The sequence below is a fragment of the Galeopterus variegatus genome, unplaced genomic scaffold, assembly GCF_000696425.1.
Source record: "Galeopterus variegatus unplaced genomic scaffold, G_variegatus-3.0.2 Scaffold1189, whole genome shotgun sequence".
NCBI classification, from domain to species: Eukaryota; Metazoa; Chordata; class Mammalia; order Dermoptera; family Cynocephalidae; genus Galeopterus; species Galeopterus variegatus.
The window spans coordinates 406222-430208 of NW_007727300.1; the positions used below are offsets into that span (position 1 = coordinate 406222).

General features: G+C 42.8%; 1 protein-coding gene across 1 annotated transcript in view; it reads left to right on the forward strand.

Moving 5' to 3' along the window:
• Positions 1-22285, forward strand: part of LOC103592647 (actin-related protein 5-like) — a 28233-nt gene extending 5948 nt beyond the window's left edge. The window contains exons 2-10 of the mRNA XM_008575452.1: positions 3-323; positions 1440-1669; positions 3494-3684; positions 8636-8853; positions 9756-9938; positions 17270-17386; positions 18314-18453; positions 19499-19631; positions 21552-22285. Coding sequence (XP_008573674.1) covers positions 3-323; positions 1440-1669; positions 3494-3684; positions 8636-8853; positions 9756-9938; positions 17270-17386; positions 18314-18453; positions 19499-19631; positions 21552-21809 — 1791 coding nt within the window. The 3' untranslated portion in view covers positions 21810-22285. The remainder of the gene's footprint in view (positions 1-2; positions 324-1439; positions 1670-3493; positions 3685-8635; positions 8854-9755; positions 9939-17269; positions 17387-18313; positions 18454-19498; positions 19632-21551) is intronic.
• Positions 22286-23987: the final 1702 nt, after the last annotated feature.

Sequence of the window (23987 nt, forward strand, 5' to 3'; positions counted from 1 at the left end):
AGCGGGAGGCCGGTCCGGTGGCCCATGGGCCACTGCCCGTGCCGCTGGTGCTGGACAACGGGTCGTTCCAGGCCCGCGCCGGCTGGGCGTGTCCAGGGCCGGACCCAGGCCCCGAGCCGCGTCTGCAGTTCCGCGCGGTGTGCGCCCGCGGGCGTGGAGGGGCGCGGGGCGGGGCGGGCCCGCAGGTAGGCAACGCGCTGGGCAGCCTGGAGCCGCTGCGCTGGATGCTGCGCTCGCCCTTCGACCGCAACGTGCCGGTCAACCTGGAGCTGCAGGAGCTGCTGTTTGACTACAGCTTCCAGCACCTGGGCGTCTCCTCACAGGTGAAGGGGGGGTGGGTGGACCGGGGTTCAGGGGAGGGATGAGGTCTCTGCTCTCCGAAAGATAATTGTCACTTGAGTCGCTCTGGTGGTTATTTAGTCAGTCGATCAAGTATTAAGCCCTGGTATGTGTATGTCCTGTGCTAGGCGCTGGGGCATAGCAAGTGAACAAAACAATACTACTCTTCTCTTGGAGCATACATTCAGGCATATATGCTCGTTTGTTAAATTCACTTAACATATATGTATTGCGCATCTACTCTGTGTCAGGCACTTTTTTAGGCATTCGGAATATCTGTGAACATAACACAAAACTTCCTGTGTTTATGGAGCTATTATGGAAAGATATTTTGGTATGAACAGACAGACAATGAGATGATAGGACAGGAGGGAAGTTACATTTTTTCAATAATATGGTCAAGGCAGGACTCATGGAGAAGATGATATTTGAGAAGGACTCAAAGGAGGTGATTGAGAGAACAAGCCATATAAATATCTGAGGAGAAGTGTTCTAGTCAGAGGGAAAATAGCCGGTGAAAAGGCCCTAATCCTAGTTCTAGAGCAGCCAGAGCGAGGTGGAGAGTAGTATGAGGTACTATCTGGAAGAGGATGTCAGAGAGGTAATGAGAGGGCAAATCATACACCTCATAGGCTTTTACTCTGAAATGGGGAACCATTGCAGGGCGTTGAACAGAGGAGGGATGCGATTTATGTTTCAAGAAGATCACTATGGCTTCTGTATGGAAAATGGACTGTCAAAGGTCATAGAGAGGAAGCACAGAGACCAATTAGGAGGCTGTTGCAATAACCAGCTGAGGGATGTTGGTGCGTTAGATGAGAGAGGCAGCAGGAGATGTGGTAAGAAGCAGCTGGGTTCTGGAGATATTTTGAAGATGATTTGCTGACAGTTTGGATAGGACTTAACTTACTAACCTTAAATTGACTCTACTTTCATATTTTCCAGTAGAGATGAAATTAGTGTTTTACAGTTGCTTCTGAGCAGGTTTTTGACGAAAGACCAAAAGCAAATTCAGCCCTGCAGTAAGGATTTGGGTTATTTCATTCTTTAAAAAGAGTATCTGTTACCAGTCATCTATTTGCCCTTTTCTTTCAAAGTAGGGCTGTGTTGATCATCCCATAGTTTTGACAGAAGCTGTGTGTAACCCATTGTATTCACGACAAATGATGTCTGAGCTTCTTTTTGAGTGCTACGGGATTCCAAAGGTTGCCTATGGAATAGACAGCCTCTTCAGCTTCTACCACAGTAAGCCAAAGAACTCGACTTCCAGTGGGCTCATCATTTCATCTGGATACCAGTGTACACATATTTTACCCATCTTAGAAGGGAGGTGAGTTGCACTTGTGGCATTTGAGTGCTATTTTGAGAGACATTCAGGATACATTTATTTAGTGCCTACTTTAGAGACAGAGTAGAAAGAGCAAGTGCTAGACTGTGAACTGAGCTTCTAGGCTTAGCTTTGACCTACCTCATTGTGTGACTATGGGTAAGTCAGGTGTCCCAAAGGGAGTTGGGGTGGATGGTATCTTAGGTCCACATCCGTAATTCTACAGTTTTATAATTCTGATTTATGGAGAGATAGCTACACAGTACCTGGAAGTAGTAGGCACTAAATAAAAATATTTTGAATAAATTACTTGAGTCAATTTAATTTAGACCATTTTTGTGTTCTGGAGTCACTTTTTTACTAAGAAGTTTTTTTCGTTTTTTGTTTTGTAATTTAAAGCTCTTTAATCGCTATTGTTTAGAGCTTTCTGTTCAGGTACAGTGCTGGGCACATAATAGGCACTTATTAAATATTTCCGAGTTGAATAAAAGGCAAGGGTAGTTTGTAGTAATTTAAAGCTCTTTAATCGCTATTGTTTAGAGCTTTCTGTTCAGGTACAGTGCCGGGCACATAATAGGCACTTATTAAATATTTCCGAGTTGAATAAAAGGCAAGGGTAGTTTGTATCATATTTAAAATCTGTTCACACTTTATAGTTTGGCTTTCATTGTCTGATAAGAGACTAGGCTAGTATCATGATCTCTTGAGAAATCTCACATTGCATAAAGAGGTGTGCACTGAAGGCAAAGAACTATGGCTTTGGAGTTGAATGCCTGGATTTGAAGCCCTGCTAAGGATGAGGTACTCATTCACTTAGTTTCCTATCATAAAATTGGGAAAATTCCCGGGGTTACCCTGAGGATGAAATGAGATGGCACATTGTAAACTGTAAAGCAGTCTGAATATTTAAGTCAAAATAAATGCCATTGAATTTATTGAGACCTATAATGGGAATTTTTCTTGAAGTTTCCATGATAATCTTTGAAGATAAAAGTATTTCTTAGACATTACCAAACACTCCTGAGGTACTGAGTTCTCTATTTTATCTAAACAAAATAGGAGAAATTAAAAACATGTTTTTATCTTATATTGAAAGAAAATTATTACCCGAAGACCAAGACATCAGATGGGAGCATATCCTGTTCTATGCTGGCATCTACTGGTGAGATGTCATACAGCAGTGACGTTTCATTTACCATACAAGTTCCTAGTGCTCTGCAACTCTTATTTCCTCACGTAAAGAAAATAACGTTACTTTGGTTCTCTTCCCCTTTGGTTCATGTGAAAGGGATCAGATTTTTAGAAGATTACAGTAAGCCAGTATGTGTATGGTTAATTAATCTGTTTGTATAAGTAGAAGTGGAGCATCTAGGGGAAGAGTTCTCAAACTCTGGTTTGCACCAGTCACTTGAGGAGCTTGTTAAAATGCAGATTCCCAGACCCACCCCAGAGCAATTGAGTCCTGGAAATTGGCATGTTTAACATTTTCCCCAGCTAATTCTGGGATACTTGGTCCCAGGGCCACAGTTTGAAAAATACATGAATCACATAGAGGTCTGACTTTGGAATGCAAGTTCTTTCCATTGTTTCTTTCTGAGATTCTGGCCAGAAGTTAGATGGCTGTGTGTCTGTCTGGGTGTGGACTAGGAATTCTTGTCTTGGGTAAGAGGTTGGGCCAAGGGAACTTTAAAGTTCCTTCCAAGTGTAAGGTTTTATGTTTGCCCTTCTTGTCTATTTATTCTTTATCCTATTTCCCCCAAGATGCTCCACATTTTCTTCTCCATGTTGCCTAAAATTTCAGCATTGCTTTCTACTGCTTGGTTGTAGGTTAGATGCTAAAAACTGCAAGCGTATCAATCTTGGAGGAAGCCAAGCAGCTGGCTACCTCCAGCGTCTCCTCCAGCTGAAGTATCCTGGACACCTGGCAGCCATCACCCTCAGCCGCATGGAGGAGATCCTGCATGAGCTGCGAGTGGCTAAAGATGTTGAACATCTTTTCAAGTGCATATTTACCTTCCGTATGTCCCCTTTCTTGACGTGTCTGTTCAAGTCTTTTGCCTACTTTGTAAGTGAATTGTTGGTTTTCTTAATGTTTTGTTTTGATAGTTTTTTTTTTTTTAATTGGTATATATTCTAGATGCAAGTCATTTGTTGGCTATATGATTTTCAGGTATTTTCTTCCATCTGTAGACTATTTTTTATTTTCTTAACAGTGTCTTGCATTTAAAAAGATTTTATTTTTGATGAAGTCCAATTTATTATTTTTCTTGTATAGATCATGGTTTTGACATCATGTCTCAGAACCCCAAGTATGAAGATTTTCTTCTGTGTTTTCTTCTATAGGTTTTATATTTCTGTGTTTAAGTTGAGTTCTCTGGTTCATTTTTTTTTTTTGTCTTTTTTCATGTCCGGCAACGGATCGCAACCCTCAGTGTCGCGCCCGTACCAGACCGGGACCGGCAACGGGATCGCAACCCTCGGTGTTGCCCCTGCTCCTCGCTCAGCCAGTGAGCGGCCGGTCTGTATGTGGGATCCGAACCCTTGGTGGGAGCTCCACCATGCTCCCAAGCGGCGCACTGTAGCAGTGCGCCACTGGGCCGGCCCCTCTGGTTCATTTTGAGTTCACTTTTTATAAGGTGTAAGGGTTCAGTCACAGTTTTTTATTTTTTTTTGATATATGGGTGTCCAATTATTTTAAATCATTTGTTGGTAAGACTGTTGTTTTGGGCGTCCCCATAACCACTTACAGGTTTGGTGATTTTCTTAGAAAGACATGCAGGACTCAGAAGTCATTATACTCGTGGTTATGGTTTTCATTACATTGCAAGGATACAAAGTAAATATGCCAAAGGATACAGCATGAAGTTTGGGGGCTGCCAGCCGAAGCCTTCCAGTGTAGCCGCACACACTTAACAAGTTGTGAGGGCATGCATGAAGTGTTTTCTACTAAGGAAGCTCATAGAGACCCAGTGCCCAAAGTTGGAGATGAGTCACACAGGCACACTCCACCCAGTGTGTACCAAAATTCCAGGCTTCTAGGAAGAAAACAGGTGTTTAGCATAGACCATATTGTTTGCACAGTCTAGAAGAAATGAACCACCTTATCATTAGGAAAAGTTTTATATGAGTGTAGAGAACCGTTTTCCTGCCATGTTCCCAGATGCCAGCCAAGGACCAACCTTTCGAGCAGGCCTTTTCAAGTATAGCAGTCCCAGGCCATTTTTCTGTATAACTATCTTTTCTCCATTCAATTGACTTTACATCTTTGACAAAAATCAATTGGCCAGGGCCAGCCCATGGCTTACTTGGGACAGAGTGGTGCTGATAACACCAAGGCCACGGGTTCGGATCCCTATATAGGGATGGCCTATTCGCTCACTTGGGAGAGCGTGGTGCTGACAACACCAAGTCGAGGGTTAAGATCCCCTTACTGGTCATCTTAAAAAAAAAAAAAGTCAGTTGGCCATATTTGTGCCCATCTGTCTCTGGATTCTATTCTGTTCCATTGATCTGTGTGTCTGTTCCTTATCCAGTAAAACACTGTCTTGATTACTGTCACTTTATAATTAACTCTTAAAACCAAGTAGCATGATTTCTACAACTTTATTCTTTTTTGAAAATTGTTTTGGCTATTCTATTTCCTTTGCCTTTCCATGTAAGTATTAGGATCAGCTTTTCCATATATACAAAAAAAACTCTGTTGGGATTTTGATTGAAATTACACTAAATCTGTAGATCAATGTGGGGAGAATTGACATTTTTACTATGTTGAGTCTTCTAGTTCATGAACATGGTATGTCTTTCCATTTATCTAGGTCTTTATTGATTTCTTTTGTCAGTATTTTGTAGTTTTTCAGCACAGATTCTGTGCATGTTTGATTAGTTTTATGCCTAAGTGTTTCTTTTGTTTTTTTTATTTCAGTTTCTAGTTGCTCACTGTCAGTGTATAGATATGCAATTCAGTTTTATGTGTTGATTTTGTTTCCTGTGACCTTGCTAAACTTATTAGTTCTAGGTTTTTGTAGATTCTTTAGGGATTTCTGAGTAGATGTGTCATCTGGGAATAAAGATAGTTTTATTTTTTTCCTTCCAATCTGTATGCCTTTAATTTCTTTTTCTTGCCTTCTTTCATTGGATAGGACTTCCAGTACAGTGTTCAATAGGAGTGGTGAGAGTAAGCATCCTAGCCTTGTTTCTAATTCCTGATGTTGGGGTGGTGGTGTGGGGAAGCCTTTAGTCTTTAAGTATTAAGTATGAGGTGTTAGCTCTAGGATCTTGCAGATGCCGTTTATCAAGTTGAGGAAGTTCCTTTCTATTCCTAATTTTGCTGATAATTTTTATCATGAATGGATTTTGAATTTTGTGAAATGTTTTTTTCTGCATCAGTTGAGATGATCCTATGGTGTTTCTACTTTAGACTGTTTAGATGGGGGATTATAATTGCTTTTCTAATATGGAGCCAGCCTTGATTTGGGGGTATAAACCCAACTTATTCATATATATTACTCTTTTTATATATTGCTGGGTTCGATTTGGTAATACTTTGTAGGTTTTTTGTTTATATTCATGAGGAATATTGGTGTGTAGTTTTCTTATACTGTCTTTGTGTGGTTTTGGTGCCAAGGTGAGACTGGCATTGTTTTTTTTTTTAAATGACCGGTAAGGGTATTTTAACCCTTGACTTGGTGTTGTCAGCACCATGCTCTCCCAAGTGAGCCATGGGCTGGCCCCTGGCATTGTTAATGAGTTGAAAAATGTTCCCTCTTCTCTTTTCTGGAAAAGATTGTATAAATAATTGGTGTTAGGGCCGGCCCGGTGGCGCACTGGAGAGTGCGCCGCTTGGGAGTGCGGCAGCGCTCCCGCCAAGGGTTCGGATCCCATGTGGAGACCGGTTCCCGCTCACTGGCTGAGCGTGGTGCGGGCGCAACACCGAGGGTTGCGATCCCGTTGCCGGTCCCCGGTACGGGCGGGACACTGAAGGTTGCGATCCCGTTACCGGTCAGTAAAAAAGACAAAAAGGAAAGAAAAATAAATAAATAAATAAATAAAATAAATAATTGGTGTTATTTTTCTTTCTTTCTGGTAGAATTCTCCAGTGAAACCATTCAAGCCTTAAATAAAATAATTGGTGTTATTTTTCTTTCTTTCTGGTAGAATTCTCCAGTGAAACCATTCAAGCCTTCTTTTTCTGAAGGCTTTTAACTATGAATACAATTTCTTTAATAGACATAGGATTATTAGGTAGCCTTATTGATTTCCTCTCTTTATTATTTCCCTCCTTCTACTTGTTTTAGGTTTATTTTGCTCTTTTTTCTCCCCCCCAGTTTCTTAAGGTAGAAGTTTAGATTATCATGAGATCACTCTTATTTAATTAATTTATTCTTTTGGTAGGGCATTCTTTTTAATATAAGCATTTAATGCTGTGAATTTCCCTCTCATCACTGCTTTATCTGCATCCCACAATTTTCTTTTCTTGGGCAGCTGGCCAGTAAGGGGTGCATCCCACACGTTTTGATATATTTTAATTTTTATTGAGTTCAAGTATTTTCTAATTTTCCTCATGACTTCTTTGAGCAATTCATTATTTAAAAATGTGTTATGTCCAAGTGTTTGGAAATTTCCCTGTTACTTTTCTGTGATTTATTTCTAGTTTAAATCCATTATGCTCAAAGAACTTTCTTTGTCTGATACCAGTTAAACTTGTTTGTTTTATAACCCAGGATATGGTCCACTTTGGCAAAAGTTCCACATACACTTGAAAAGGATATGTATTCTGCTCATTTTAGGTGGAGTGTTCTATGATGTGACTTAGATTCTGTTGGTTGATGGTGGTGTTCAGTTCTCGTGTATCCCTGTTCATTTTCTATCTACTAACTCTATTGATTATTGAGAAAGGAGTGTTGAAATCTGTAGATATAATTGTGGATTTTCTTAGTTATTTTTTCTGTTCTGTCAGTTTTCGCTTTCAGGTATCTGAATCTCTTTTGTTAGGTACATATTTAGGATTCTTAGGTCCTCTGGGCAGATTAACCTAACATGTCAATTTTCTTTGCTTTCATGTCTACTTGAATATTAATACACCCTCTCCAACTTTTGTTTGATTAGTGTTTGTGTGGTACATCTTTTCATCCTTTTGCTTTTAATCTACCTGTATCATTATATTCAAAGTGAGTTTCTTAATAGTTGGGTCATTTTTTAAAAATCCATTCTGTTAATATCCATCTTTTAATTGGCATATTAAGACCTTTTACAATTAATTTAGTTATATGTTTGGATTTAGGCCCACCGTTTTATTATTTGTTTTTTGTTGTTCCTCCTATTATTCCTGTGTTTATTTTTCCTCCGTTTCCTTCTGCCTTCTTTTAGGTTGTTTGAACATTTTTCCCCCCTGTATTCCATTTAATTTTCTGTTGTGTTTTTTACTGTGTGTAGTTTTTTTTTAGTAGTTGTTGTGGAGATTAAAGTAAACATAACTTTTCATAGTCTACTTAGAATCAATATTTACCGCATCAAGTGGAATGTAGAAATATTTGCACTATATAGACTCCTTTATCCTTCCCCATTTATGTTGTATAGTTGTCTTGTGTATTACATACATTGGAAACCCATCAGACAGTGTTATGGTTTTTACTTTCAGTTGTCAAACATATTTTAAAGAACTCATGAGATTAGTCTGTTATGTTTAACCAGATTTTTATCATTTCTATTGCTCTTCCTTTATTCCTGGTGTTCCAAGCTTCCTTCTGTTATTATTTACATCTGAGGAACTTTATGTAGCAATGCCTTTAGAACAGGTCTGCTGGCATGATATCCAGGTTTTATAGCTGCATTTAGTTGATTGACTGGATTCAGAGATTGAGTGGCATGTGTTTTCTTCATCTTCCCTGCATCTGAAACCCTAGTGTTGACTTTTTAATTTTTGTGTTAATAGTGTTCCATTTCATGACTTCCAAAATTATTTCTTTGAAGAATTGCAGAAGTGGCAGTGCCCTGATTATTATGAGAACAACGTCCACAAGATGCAGCTTCCGTTTTCCAGCAAGCTCCTTGGCAGCACTCTGACCTCTGAGGAGAAACAGGAAAGGCGGCAGCAGCAATTGCGGCGGCTGCAGGAGCTCAACGCCCGGCGGCGGGAGGAGAAGCTGCAGCTGGATCAGGAGCGGCTGGACAGATTGCTCTATGTGCAGGTAAGAGCAGAGACCAGGATGAGTCCCCAGCCTTGCTCAACAAGGTAGTCCCAGAACGTTTTCTTCCTATGTATTGTTCCTCAGCCATAAAATGCGTTGACTGTCAAAGTCACCTTTGGGGTCAAGAAGGAGTCCAGGAGAATCATTAATACAGAGATCATCAGTATAGAGTACAGTAAAGCAGCAGGTGTTTCTGAAAGAGCTGTAGACTCTGGATTTATTGATTTGTTCATTTGTGCCCTATAGTTTCCTTTTACTTTTTAACTTTTTTTTCTTTTTTTCTCTGTAAGCTTACGATATCCTTGAAATTTTTTTTAACTTTTTAACATAAATATAGTACAAATGATGCAAAAGTGCACAAACGTTAAATCTGCATCTTGATGAATTTTCATGAAGTGAAACAGACCCATGTATCTTTCATTAGATCAAGAAACAGAGCCTTACCAGCATCCCAGAAGCCTCCCTCACGTCTCTTCTCAGTCAATAACTTTCCCTATTAAATCTGCATCTTGATGAATTTTCATGAAGTGAAACAGACCCATGTATCTTTCATTAGATCAAGAATCAGAGCCTTACCAGCATCCCAGAAGCCTCCCTCACGTCTCTTCTCAGTCAATAACTTTCCCTCCTCCCTTCCAAAAGGTAACATTTCCGACATCTGTCAACATACATTAGTGTTGCCTGATCAGGTGATGCCAAAACCATGATGTGATGCCAGCCTGGGACAGCTGGAGAGGAGGGCCACTGTGTGAGACTTGGGTGGGAGCTGGAGGTGTGATTCTGTGGAGGGGCAGGCCCCCAGGGCTCTGGGAGCCCTCTCCTGCTGCAGCTCTTCTCTTTCCTTCCTGTTTACAATGGCACTGTGTGTCTTTGAGGATGAATTATGACCGCTCTGGTTTCAGGAACTTCTAGAGGATGGCCAGATGGATCAGTTTCACAAAGCTCTGATAGAGCTGAACATGGACTCCCCAGAAGAGCTGCAGTCCTACATACAAAAGCTCAGTTTGGCGGTGGAGCAAGCTAAGCAGAAGATCCTTCAAGCAGAAGTCAGCCTCGAAGTGGATGTGGTAGACAGCAAGCCGGAGGTAAATGAGGGCCTTAGGAGGGAGGTCCTGTAGGGTCATTTAGAGAGGGCCGCCCTTCTTGAGGGTGAGGAGTGTCCTGAAGACGCTGACGTCAAAAGGGTTGTAGCCAGACTCGGGAAGAAAAGAGTAGTATGATGAGTGATGTCCACAGGGATGTGGTGAGGGCAGCGATGGCTCTTGTACCAACCAAAGTTCTGACTGGAGGGATTTCACCCTGTAGACCTCTGGCCCCCTGGGAGGGAAGGTGTGCTTGTAGTAGGAAGAACAGTCACACACCAATCATGTGGTGCTGTCTCTAACCTGCACTTGTTCCTCTGATGGTCATTTGACAGCTAGTCATACACTCCCTTTAACTTTCTTCTGGCATTTTAGTAAATATATTGTGGTTGAGGGTTCACTTACCTCCTTTCTATCTTGATATTCCCTAAGGATAGGGATCGTACTTCATACATGGTTTATGAACTTTTTTACAGCAACTAATAGATATACTCAATAAAATATTCGTAGGTTAAGATCAGACGTTCGTTAGTTACTAAAGACTAACTCTTTAAATAAGCTCTTTGATTTTCTATGTTTCTCCTTTCCATTTTCCTGCCTGTAGACTATAATAAGTGTTGGTGTGGTCAAAAGGGCAGGAGGCAGAGCTGATCTCAGACTGTGGGTAATACAGACCCTGGCATCTTGGGGCCTGTGTGGTGAAGAGGCGGCTCGCAGGTCGCTCCTCAGCCCAGAAGACACTGGTTGGGTCTCCTGTCTTTAAGACTGGAACAAAGTGTCAATAAGTGTATGCATTGTTCCTTAATTTGTCATCCCTGACTTCTAAAACAAAGGCACATATTTGTAGCCTTGTGACATGTTTGAGGCAGAATTAAGTAGATTAGCTTGTTGGTTTTTTGTTTTTAAATCAACTTTCTTTAAACTCTTGATTACCTCTGCTTTTAGAAAGAAACAGTACTGTGGGAAAGTCCAACTCAGTGCCTTTTGGTGCTGGGTGTAGCATGGTGCTTATCAGTGACGTCAGAGCTATCTTTGGCTCAGCATGAAGCTTTCTTTTGCAGTGAGGGGCTCTCAGCTGGAGGCTCACTTATTTCCTGCCTTCAGACTTGCATTTTCTACCTCTTCTTGACAGGCTATAGGTTATGTGAGGACAGTAACTGTCCGTGAGCATCCATGCTTTATAGAGCAGATCCTCAAGTAGGTTTACTAGATACACCTTACTGGATCACTTCACTAAGATCTTGGGCCGAAGGGACCTTTACTACCATCTTACTCCCCCACATCATTGCAGATCAGCTTCTGTTGAATCAATGTGCCTTTTCCAGTTTGCTTTTCCCAGTTTTTAGGTCTGTATTTCATATTTGAGCTGTTGCTCCCTGAAATCCAGAACCATGTTGTCTTTGTTACCTGTTCATCCATATTTAGTTTTTGTCATGCTTAACATGTCAACAGGATATAAGCTTCTTTTTACCAGAGAGGTGCTACTAAGACACACGCAGGTGAAGAATTTCAGATTTAAAAAGGGAAAAAAAACAAAACTGAAGATGTGACTCCTGAGCAATTGTGGAATTAGTTTTTCCTTTTCTTCTTAACATGTCAACAGGATATAAGCTTCTTTTTACCAGAGAGGTGCTACTAAGACACACGCAGGTGAAGAATTTCAGATTTAAAAAGGGAAAAAAAAACAAAACTGAAGATGTGACTCCTGAGCAATTGTGGAATTAGTTTTTCCTTTTCTTTGTTCATTTTTCTACAGTTGTTACATGCTGTGATTTAACCACCCTTTCATTCATTTAGCAGATAATTAGTAAGCACTAACTTTGTTCTGTGTTCTGGGGACATATATTTAAATCTCCCTGAGCTTGGGGAGATTTTGAAATGTTGGACTTCAAAAGATTTCACTATATACAACAAATTTGATGAATTGACCTGTCACCAAAACTTTACTGGTCAGTCAGCATTTATTAAGGATGATTTTTAGTGATTAAAATCAATTACAGTCACATTCATGGGTCCACTTAAGCAATAATGGCTGAATTGGATTAATAGAGGTGGAATTTTTTTTTTTTTTGCAGTTGGTGGGTACGGGGATTACAAACCTTTGACCTTGGTGTTATCAACACCATGCTCTAACCAACTGAGCTAACCAGCAGCCATAACTTACAGTGTTTCCTAAAATTCATTTTCTCCTACAGACCTGTCCATTCTGGCCATTGCTATTCTACAGTTGTTTCTTTGAGAATTTGTAAAGGAGTAGGCTTTTTTAGCATTCTTAATGATGTATTTAACCTAGAAGATGCTTGTTTTTCATATCTACATGCACAGCATAAGAGGGTAGGTGGGAGAGAGCACAGTTTTAGAGCATTGTCATTTGTTGGAAAGCACAATGGGCCAAATGCAGAAAGTTCTCTTGCTTTACTAGCCAAGATCAGAGCTGGCCCCTGCTTGATCTTCTTCCTCTTGAGACTCTTCCAGGGAGCCGTGCTGTATCTTCTCTGATGTGCTTTGGCAAATTGTCTTCTGTTCAGTTCCAAAAGAACAGTCATATTAGTGTTTCCAGACACCCCACCATACATGTGGAGACCTTGGCAAACCCTAGGGGGAGAGAAGCCAACCGTGATGGAGAAATCTGTTCTCTGTTAGATGCCTGTTCTCTGCCTTGAGATGATTAGCTCTGTTCCTTTCTGTGACTCATATGAATGGGGATATGACAGCTATGAAGGTCTTTACCAGTCAGGCTAAGGAGTCTGCATATTACCTTTAAGACAGACAGAGCTTTCTAGGAATGTTGAGCAGGAAATGATAGGATGAGGTTTTATTTTAGGAAAATGACTGGTGGTGGTTAGGATGATGGGTTGAAGGGAGAGGTGAGGCCAAAGGCAGGAAAACAGAATAAAAACGTGTTGTAGTATCCAGAAGAGAGCCGATGTGGACCTGAAGTTTGTCATTTGCCATGGGGATGGAGGTTGGATGAGGAGACACTTCAGAGGTAGGATCCAAAGATCTTGGTGCCATTTACAAAGCCGAGGTGACAGGAGTGGCAGGTGGCTGATGACGATAGAGCACATGACCTGTGCCAGACCCTGTGCCGAGCACTTCTGCAGGAATTGTCCTGGATCATTTTCAGAGCTCAGTAAGTCCCTTTAGACAGACGAGGAAATTGAGACTGCAGAGTGAAGAAATTTGCCCATGGTCACAGAGCTAGAAGTAGTGCAGCTGAGATTCAAACACAGCCATCCAATTCCAGGTTCCACTGTGATAACACTTAGGCTGTATTGAAAGGCGGGGGGTAGGGGGATAGTGCCTTTGACCAAGTTTGGGAAGATAATCAGCTCAGTTTTCAGCACCTTATCTTTAAAGTCTTCGTGGGACATCAGGTGGAGCTCTCCAGGACTCAGCTATGGGAGGACATAGAATCAAATAGGGAGAGAGAACAGAAGAATGCCTAAGAAGCGCCACTACTTGGAAGTTAGATGGCAGGAGGAAAGCCAGGGAGAGAGATTGAGAAAGAGTGCTCAGAGGAGAGAAGCCAGGAAGGTTGATGGGAGAGTTTTAAGAGCATAGGTGGTGAGCATTAATTACCTAGGGTGGAAGATGGTACATTCGTCCTTTGGGGCAAGAAGAATGAAAGGAAAAAAGATAAGAAAAAAAAAAGATAAGTAAGGAAATAGAATGGAGAATAAATAGGGAAGTTCATGTTTTGAAGTAGCTAAGGTGATCTGCCAGGAGTCACAGGATTGAGATTAGAAAGGGGACTGAGCAGAAGAGTGTTGGTCTGCTGCGGGTGGTGCACAGAGAAACTGAAGAGTAACGGAAGGATTGCCTAGTAGTGGTCTGGGGCTTTCTCCACTCCTGCCACACTGAAAGCAGATTTCACTTATCTGTTGCTATGTTTGTAAAAAAAAATCTCCAAACTTAGTAGCATAAAGCAATCATTTTATTGTGCTCATGGTTTGATGGGTCAGGAATTTAGACAGGGTACATACAGCAGGGATCTCTGCTCCAAGATGCCTGAGACCTCAGCTGGGAAGACTTGAATAGTTGGGGACTTGAGTCATCTGGAGGGCTTTTCACTGAACTGTCTGGCAGCTGGACTGGGATGACTCAAAGGCTGGGTTCAGGAGGGACTGATGACCTGGGCACCCACACGTTTCAAGAGATGAAGGTGGAAAGAAGCTGTGTGGCCTTTTCTGACCTTGCCTCGGAAGTCACATGACATCATTTGCACCTTACTGTATTGGTTGGAGTCCTCACAAGCCCCTGCTGAGATTCAAGGGGAGGAAACAGACCTCCACCTCTTTATGGGAAGGTCAGGGTCACACTGCAGAAGAGTGTGTGGAATGGAAGATACTGTTGTGATCATCTTTGAAAAATACAATCCATCCCAGAGCAGAAGTGGAAGGAGTATTGGGGCATCCTTTAGGATTGAGAAATGGCTGTTGGGTGCAGCAGTGGGTAGAGCTGGGGTGGAGGGACAGTGGCAGCTGTGATTGAATCACAAGCTAAGTAGAGAAGGGTGAGAATCCACAAGAGGGGTCATCACTTGGAGGTGAGGAAGATCAGAGGAGGGGAGGCTAGGATGACGATAAAGAGTAGGGTACAGGTCTGGGGTATAGAGAGGTAGACAGGAACAACCCCAGTGGAGCCCAGTGCTTGCCTTCACCCATTATTATTTGAGGGTCACAAGTTTCGTCTGTAGTTTTATTTAATGTTTTTTTCTTACAAACACTCAGTGGAAATCTGTAGCTATTTTAAATACACAGATGACGTTTGTGTCTCCAACCCACTAATACAAGTGAATTATTTAAGGGGCCAAGTTGAGTGCGTTTAAAAGGGAAGAAGGAGTGTTCATTTCTCACCCAACACTGCCCTAGGTTCATGTGCCACTTAGAGATGGAGAAGTGGCTCAGAGTGTACTTTTTCCAGCTCTACCACTGTGACCTTTAATATGTCTTTGGTTGGCATTCAGATCAGTGTGACTTGATCAGTGTGACTCCAAAGCCTGACCACTTTCTGACACCATACTGCCTCCTAGTTGCTGATTGTCCTAGATGACAAGCCACCAAAATGAACGGGAACTCTGGTGATCAATTTCTGATCCTCTCTTGGAACTGCATTTCAGGTCATTTCTGAAGAGCTGGGCTTAATGCCACACCAGAAGAGGCACAGGCACTCTTCTGGTAGGGGCTCCTTTCTTGTGAGGGGAGCTGAGAGCCTACCAGGTCACAATCTGCAGGTGGCAAGGGGAAGGTTCCTTCATGCACCCTCTGCCGCCCCTGCTTGGATAGAGGAGCCCGTCATTCATTTCAGCTGGCTTCGCTGCCACATGTAAAATCACATGTTCATCTCCCATATTACCCACTCTGATCTCGGGCAAGATCTTTTCCTTACTCCTAAATCCTTGATTGTCTTCTCAAACTCAGACTCATGATTTGTAGAATCTCAGCAGAGACTTTGGAGCTGAGCAGTTCTGTCTCCATCGAGGTTTCCACCACTTAGTGTGATGTGACCTTGGGCGAGTTACCTCACCTCCCTGTGCCACAGCTTCCTCAGCCGTAAAATGTGGTAATAACATGTACAGTGAAGATTGTGCAGTAGCAGGTGTCCCTGCCCCTGCATCCGATTCAGTGTTCGCAGAGATACTCTTGCCTCCTTCACTGAGAGCGAGGTCCTTTAGATTCTTGTCCCCCAGCTCACCTTCTTACATCCCTAAATTACCTCTTTATAAACCAGCCCTCTCATTCTGTCCTCTAGACTCAGACTTTCCCCGTAAAATGTGGTAATAACATGTACAGTGAAGATTGTGCAGTAGCAGGTGTCCCTGCCCCTGCATCCGATTCAGTGTTCACAGAGATACTCTTGCCTCCTTCACTGAGAGCGAGGTCCTTTAGATTCTTGTCCCCCAGCTCACCTTCTTGCATCCCTAAATTACCTCTTTATAAACCAGCCCTCTCATTCTGTCCTCTAGACTCAGACTTTCTAGGGTTTACCCTCAGGCCTGGAAAATTCCCCTTACATATGATAAAATTGTCTTAAATATGGTAGAACAGAATTCAGAATATGTTGTCACCCATTCTGTGTGCCATATATGCCACATGACTTTTTTGTGAATATGTGTAGGGTATTGAGGGGACATTACCTTATTTAAGAGTAAGTTTGAATGATAGTTTACAGCTGCCGTATATATGAGTAAGCTTTAGAGAAGTATATTTAAGTTCTCTGAATAATGTCAGTAATTTATGTACTTGATAGATTCTGAGAGTAAGGAGGACTCAGAGGCTACATACTCATCCTAAGAATGTCCTCAGAGGCACACTTGGCTGTTGGTTACTGAGTCTGCTTGAACCTTCCCAAGATGCCACCTCGTACGACAGTGCATTCTACAACAGCTGTCATCATTAGAGCATTTTTCCATGGGATGCAGCAAAATGTTTCTTCCTGCAACTTCTCCCTTTCGAGTGGAGAAGAGTGAGACTCATCTGCCTTTCACGTGGCAGAATGACAGCTGGCTAAAGAGGTCTTCCAGAACCACTTCCTCCCCTACAATCTTTTGTTCTGGTTAAAATTAAAATAAAAGTGCCCTAAACTATCTATCAGGAATGGTGCCAGTGTGTCTAGACCCCACCCAGGCTCATTGCCCTGGAAGAAGAGAGCCTGTTCTTGCAGGATTCCACAGATAGGAAGCACTCTGCCACCTTGGGGCTTTTAGTCACATCACCAGCCCACCAAGACCCGCTGTTAAGGGTCTAATTCATGTTGGCACATATATTTATTAGTTATTAAGAGATTTATTTAATGTTACTGGTAGCCTAGCCACTTTGTAGGACACCAGCTGTCACGCCTTTCTCCCCCAGAGCTGTGTATGGTGGTGTGACTAATTGCAGGCAGCAGGTCTTGAATTGGGGGGCTGGCACCAGTACAAGGCTCCAGAGAAGATGGGAGTTGAGGCTGTATTAGTAGGAAAGGAAGGGGATCAAAGCCTTCTCCCCCAGAGCTGTGTATGGTGGTGTGACTAATTGCAGGCAGCAGGTCTTGAATTGGGGGGCTGGCACCAGCACAAGGCTCCAGAGAAGATGGGAGTTGAGGCTGTATTAGTAGGAAAGGAAGGGGATCAAAGCAAAGCCCATTTCTGGCTTTTTGGTCTTTTAATCTTTGTGTTCATGTGTGTTCTTTTTTAAAAATAGCTTAGAAAATTTTTCATATTTTTATGTAAGCTTTTAGAACATTGGGCAAGATCCCAATTCTTTTTCATGACACTGAACTAATAGAACTAAGGCTTGCTGAAGGTATGAGTTCTGTTCTGTTTTGTTTATTTTATTCTATTCTATTCTTAGACCCCTGACCTGGAGCAGCTAGAACCATCATTGGAAGAAGTAGAAACCATGAATGATTTTGAACCCTTGTTTTCAGAGGAGACACCTGAGGTGGAGAAGCCTGTCACCACTGTCCAGGTTTGACTCCTGCAGCATAGACTATGCTTATGCTTTGAAGCTGTTGGCATAAATGACAGTTTGTTTCTATAGGAATATATTTTTTAAAATCTCAGTTGTGTTTTCTAGAAAAGGAGGTACCAATACTTAAAATATAGAAAGTCAGGGTTTTTTTTCCTCCAGTGATTGGTTCCAGTACCAAGATCTGTGAATCTATGAGAAATAGTCTACCTGAGGGCCGGCCCATAGCTCACTTGGGAGAGTGTGGTACTGATAACACCAAGTCAAGGGTTAAGATCCCCTCACCGGTCATCTTTTATTAAAAAAAAAAAGAAAAGAAAAGAAAGAAATAGTCTACCTGGTAAAAACATTTGGGCAAATAATCACCGGTCATCTTTTATTAAAAAAAAAAGAAAAGAAAAGAAAGAAATAGTCTACCTGGTAAAAACATTTGGGCAAATAATTAGGGACTTTAGACCTGAAGACTGGCTTTTAATGATCTCATTTAAATTTAAGCTAATGTCATTATACTTAATCCTCGTTGGGGTCTACGTTTCTGTCATTACAATGGCAACCAGATAAACTGACCTGAGTCAGACCCACTGGGGAGAGAGCTGTCTTGCTGTGCAGGGACCAGGGGTGCTACACACAGTACCGGGCAGGGGACTTGGTCTTCCATGCTGGGCCTTTTCACTGCTACTGTCCACAAAGTCTCTCTCTGCAATTCAGGGACCATTTCATGATGCAAATGTGTAGGTATTTATAATTAAGAGGTTGAGAGAAGTAGAAAATTGAATTATTAAGTCAGGAGAGTTGGGGAGAAGCTTTGCTCGCATAAACAAAGGACAAAAACTATACTGGAAAAAGAAATGTGATTTGAGGAAACTGGCAACTGGAATGTTTGTCATTATGACCTAAAAATGTCTTTTAAACCTTGGGTTTTTAAAGCCCGTGTTTAACTTGGCAGCATATCATCAGCTGTTTGTTGGAACAGAGAGAATTCGAGCTCCAGAAATCATTTTCCAGCCGTCTCTCATAGGAGAAGAGCAGGCTGGGGTAGCGGAGACTCTTCAGTACATTCTGGACAGGTAAGATGGAGAAATTTCTCTTCCTTATATTTTCCTGAAACATTTCCTTGGATTTTGCATTGAATGATAGATTTGATGGTTGGGCACTTTGGAAATCTGTCTCACTCTCTTGTTTTCATTGACATGCTGTGCTCAGATAGTATTATTTTATCTCTGTCACCCAGCCTGGCGCCTAGTTGAGGCTCTATAATTGTTTTCTGAACATGTAAATGCTCAGTTGATTTGAGGAGCTGGAAGAGTTTCTTTTTAATTTTGAGCAACACAATAACATATGCACTGACTTCCATGTAAAGCCTTCACAGTATTAACAGTTAGTGATTTTAAATCACCCTAAAAATACTGCAGAGCTTATAAAAGTTCCCTCCTTGCTGGCATTTTATTTATTGAAGAGTTTACATTTCTGTAAGACTGCATCTCCCTTCTCCCATTTCTACTGGCATTTTCCTGCAGTGTGAGTTTTCATAATTGAAGTTGGACAAATAGGGAACATAATTTGTAGTACTCTGGCTGTTGTTGATTATAACAAAATGGAAACTTGCACCTGGCAAGGAAAAAAGCTTTTGCAGCTACTTTGTTTGAGTGGCTTTGAGCTTAGCCTTAACAGTGGGTGGGAAAGTGATCAAACATGTAAAAGATTAAGCTATTATTTAAAACAAAACAAAAAAACACAGGTGGGGAGATGGGTGCTCAAAACGGAGGCAGGACTTTTAGGGATGGCAGATATGTTCTGTGTCTTAATATGGGTATATAGATTTGTCAGCCTTTATCAAAATGTATGTAAATTAATTTTCAATAAAGATTTTTTTAAAACATGTATTAGAAAAGTACAGAAAGTCTAATCACATTAAGGAAATGAGTTGACCATTCGAATTTAGATTTTGACTGGATACTAGGAAACATTGGACTGGCATTCTGTAGAGATACAAATGAAAAAAATTTTTTTTTTTAACTTTTTCTGTAGATATTTTCTTTTTTGTACTGGGAGCTTACATTTCCACATTTACATTCTCTGTGATATTCAAGTTGGATATCATTTCTCCCCTAGGTACCCAAAAGACATTCAGGAGCTGCTAGTTCAGAACGTTTTCCTCACTGGGGGAAACATGATGTATCCTGGGATGAAAGCCAGAATTGAGAAGGAACTGTTGGAGATGAGACCCTTTCAGTCTTCTTTTCAGGTACCGATTGTTCACGTGACCAACTGTTTTGAAAATAGCATTATTTGTGTTCTGATTGCAAAAGTAATAAAATGCAAATGAGAAAAATAAGTTCATAATTGCATTATTCAGAGATACCCACTGTTAACATTTTTGTGGCTTTCCTTCTGGTCATCGGTCTGTTTAATTTTTAAAGCAGAGTGGGAATCATGTTTTATATACTACTTTGTTTTTTCTTTAATTGAAAAAGGAAGACATGCATATAATAAAATGGAAAGAGTATATAGGAGTGTATATGAATAATAAGTCATTCTCCCTACTCAGTTCCCCATCCTACAGGCAAAGCTTGCCTTTTATAAATTTTCTACACATGTGAATGTGTACTGCTTTGTAACCTGAATTTTCTTAACCTGTCATGAACATTTTCCCATGCCATTATTCTTCCAAAATACCATTTTTTATGACTGTGTGGTATGGATGCCCCACATTTTATCTACCAAGAAATGTGGTCCAAGCTCCCATTGTGGTCCAGGCACAGTGGGGCTGCTGAGATGTCCTGGACATATTCCCTAGCTGAAAGGAATTCACTTTCTGAGGGGTCAGCAGCTAAGTAAATGCGCCACGATAGCCCAGAGCATGAAGGACGTACTGGCATGGGTGCTGGCAGTTTCCATTGGCGTTGAGGGGAGGCTCCATGGAACTGAATCTTCTGAGGATGGGTAGGCGTTTGCCATGCAGATAGTGTGGAGTGGGGTAGGTTGGAGAGAGCCTTCCATACAGAGGACTAGCATGAGCAAAGGCTCAGGAGCCAAACACTTGTTGAGGGAGGGAGAAGCATCTGAGAGTGGCTGGAGAGTGGCTGCTAAGGAGCGGAGGTGGGTGGGGTGGAGAGGTCAGCAGGGCCCTCATGATGCAGAGCTTAAGAAGGTTGGCCTTGATCTGCTATGCCGCACGATGTATTATATGTTCAGGGCGTGGTCTCTGGCTTTTGGTCCTGACACTGTCGCTACCATTACTGAATTTTGCTAAGCCTCTGTTTTCTCAGGGGTAAGAAGGGGTAATCACAGCACCTATTACCAGGATTCAGCATAGGAGTGCACGTCAAATGCTCAGCTTGAGACCTGCCCGTAATAAACTCTCAGACATTAGCTGTTGTGTTGGGGGAGTCCCTGAGACCACGCCAGGTGCAGTGATTCACCAGGAGGACTCACGGAGTCAGCATAATCATACTTACCATAATCACCTTTCCAGCCTGGAACTTGTGTGGTTGGTGGAGAGGGGACAGTGACAAGGGTGGGAAGTGAGGCAGATGACTCCAGAAAACAGGAGGCCCAATTTGAGTTACAGAGTATTGCTCCAAATGGTCAAGTCAGCCCAGTTGAGGGGTCTTCCCAGAGCTGCTGACCCCCCAGCCTGGCTCCGACAGTAGGCAATGGAAACTAAGCACTGGCAGCATCACAAAGAATGCCCCAGTCACCCCTCTCTGCACTCATTCCTCCTGAGGCTCTTCTGCCACCATGGTCAGGGCGATCTTGCTTCAGCCTCTGCCTCCCTGTGCTCGCAGAGGGGGGACCAGGGCCAGGAAGCCCTTTCCTGCAGGTTGAATGGCAGTCTCTGCCTCCCTCTGCCCTTGACAGGATTGTGAAGCAGAGGCTGGGCACCTGCTTCCTCTCTGACCCTGCGTGGCAGGTCTTGTGTTCGTAAAACAACTTATAACTGTGCTGTGAGGTCAGGTCTGCTTCGTGTTCTTGTGTGTTCTCTAGGAGAGTGGGCATTTTGGCTCAGCTTTGTTTGGAGGGTGTAGGGATAGCCCTGCACTGTCTGGGAATTAATTGGGGCCCTCAGTATATATTTCTGAGGATATAATGTAAGGGGGCTGCAGCTGAGCCTGGAGTTTTGGTGGGAGATATCCTGATAGTGAACACTCTCTTCGTGTTTCAGGTCCAACTTGCCTCAAACCCTGTGCTGGATGCCTGGTACGGTGCTCGTGACTGGGCCTTGGACCACCTAGATGACAACAAAGCCTGGATCACTAGGAAGGAATATGAAGAAAAGGGAGGAGAGTACCTCAAGGAGCACTGTGCTTCCAACATCTACGTTCCCATCCGCCTGCCAAAGCAGGCCTCACGTGCCTCAGAAGCCCAGGTTTCTGGCAAAGGCTCAGGGGCCAGTGGAAGCAGTGCCGGTGAGCAGGCCTAGCAGAGGGGCATGCCCGAGAGACTCCCCTGCAGTGTCCGAGGGCCACATCAGCAGTGTGACAGGACAGCGATGTGCTAGGTGTATCCAGCCTGAGTCCACTGGTCACATTTGGCTACAAAATGGATTTCTCCTGGGGGGAACAGAGTTATTAAACAACACTGGGAGTTAGCCTTCAGTGTTATGTCTATACGGGGGCTTCTGCAGTGAAGGAACATAGTGTGGCTCCTGGCGTCTTTGTTGATGAACTGTGGCATCAGCTTCCTACAGCAGCCCGCAGAGACAGGGTGGCAGACGTGTACAAGATATGTAAGACATATTTCTTTTTTTTTTTTTTTTTAAACCTATATAGGGATCCGAACCTGTGGCCTTGTTATCAGCACCACACTCTCCCAAGTGAGCCATGGGCTGGCCCTGTAAGACGTATTTCTTACTGCAGTTTAAAGTCTTTTTTGTTTAAAAAAATCCTTTAAAATTTATCTTGTCAGTGTCAACATTTTATTCTTCTAAATTTATTCAGAAATTGTGTGAATGCCCAGCAGAGGGAGGTCTTTCATGTGTATAAAAAAGTAACTTTTATGTTATAAAAGCAGTCATCCACGAAATCTCAGGAGCTAGGAATATTTCCCTCTTTCTGTTATATCCCCTTACAAATAAGAAAGGCCCTAAGAGGGTCACCAACTTGCACAGTGACTCGGCTAGTTAAGGACCTGTGTGGTGCCCTTTTCTGAATGGGCAGAAATGCACTAGTGGCCCAACTCTTGGTCATACTTTCTTTGTTGGAACTTTCCCACCATATGAGGCCTTCCTACAAATTTTTTGTCTGTCCCTGTGAGTTTGTTGGCTCCTTAACTTTTTCAGGCTTTTCTGAAGAAGGAGACTGGAGAAGGTTAGTCCTGCAGCCTTTTCAGTTTTGCTGTAACCTCTCTCTCCCTGCACCTTCACAGCATCATCTCAAATGGACAACAAACCTTTCTCTTTTACAGAGATGGCTTGGTGGGAATTTTAACTCTCAAACACACCCAAGAATTGAGCCCAGAAGGCGCCCCCTGTGCTGCTAATATTGTCACAGAATCTGTGCATTTAAATCCTCTGGAGCCTCTAGCCTGCCTCCCTGATGAGGCCACTTCAGAACCTGCTTGCTCATAGAATTTATCAAGGGTATTGGCCTGGATCTGCGGTTCTCAAGGGCTTAGAAGTTGCAGACCCAGAGGGCAGTGCTGGTAGAGAAGGTAGAAGACCCAAGCTAACTCAGAATCTCCTAAGACATCGCCCACTGAGCCATTGGCTCTCTGGGCCCAAGACTGATGAGATGGTGAGAAGCATGGACTATTCAGAAAGGACAGATGTGAGGAAAAAAGGCAGGACCAGTCTCCATATGAGATGTTTTCATAGCATGTTTCCAGGAAGAGGGACTGTGCTAACTGCTGTCAGGCCTGGAGTCTTTCTCCCACAGTCCACAGTTTAAACAGCCAGAATGGCAGTGGTGAAGTCAAAGTCCTGATGAGGAGGGGCCTTGGGTTGAGCAGGTGAGCTGGGGCACATCAGAGCCATGCAGGCAGTAAGCTGGGCCTGCTCAGGTTGTGGGTTGTAACCTGGGACACAGGAGGAACCTCAAGGGCTGTGGTGAGGGACAGGCCCAGGGACTGAGCCTTGAACTAGCTCTTGCGTTGCATCTCCAAGCTGTTACAGACATTGCATTAAGCATGCCATGACTTCGTGACCACCTTTGCATGTGCTGTTCTCCTGAGGGAATTCTGATCCTTCCCAGCACACTAGGCAAAGCTTGCTACCTGTGGTTCCCCAACCCCCTCACACAAACCACCAGCAGAGCACTCACCACAGTACTTTGGGCTTTATCCAAGCCCCAGATGGCCTCTTCTACACTTTGATATGTTCCCCAGGAGCAGAGGGTGTGTTTCATTCAGCCTGGAGCATCCAGAGCCCAGGGCGACACCTGGAGGGTGCTGAGGGCCCACCGAGAGAGAGGCCCTGGTGAGGCCTTGATTTCAGACCCTGACCTCCAGAACGATGAGAGAGTAAGTTTCTGTTGTTTTAAGCACCATGTTTGTGGTGATTTGTTTCAGCAGACCTAGAAAATGAATATAGATGGCCAGGTTGAGTCTGAAAGTGAATATAGGTGGGAGTCCAGCTGGGAAGTTGTTAAGCCATAGAGGAGGC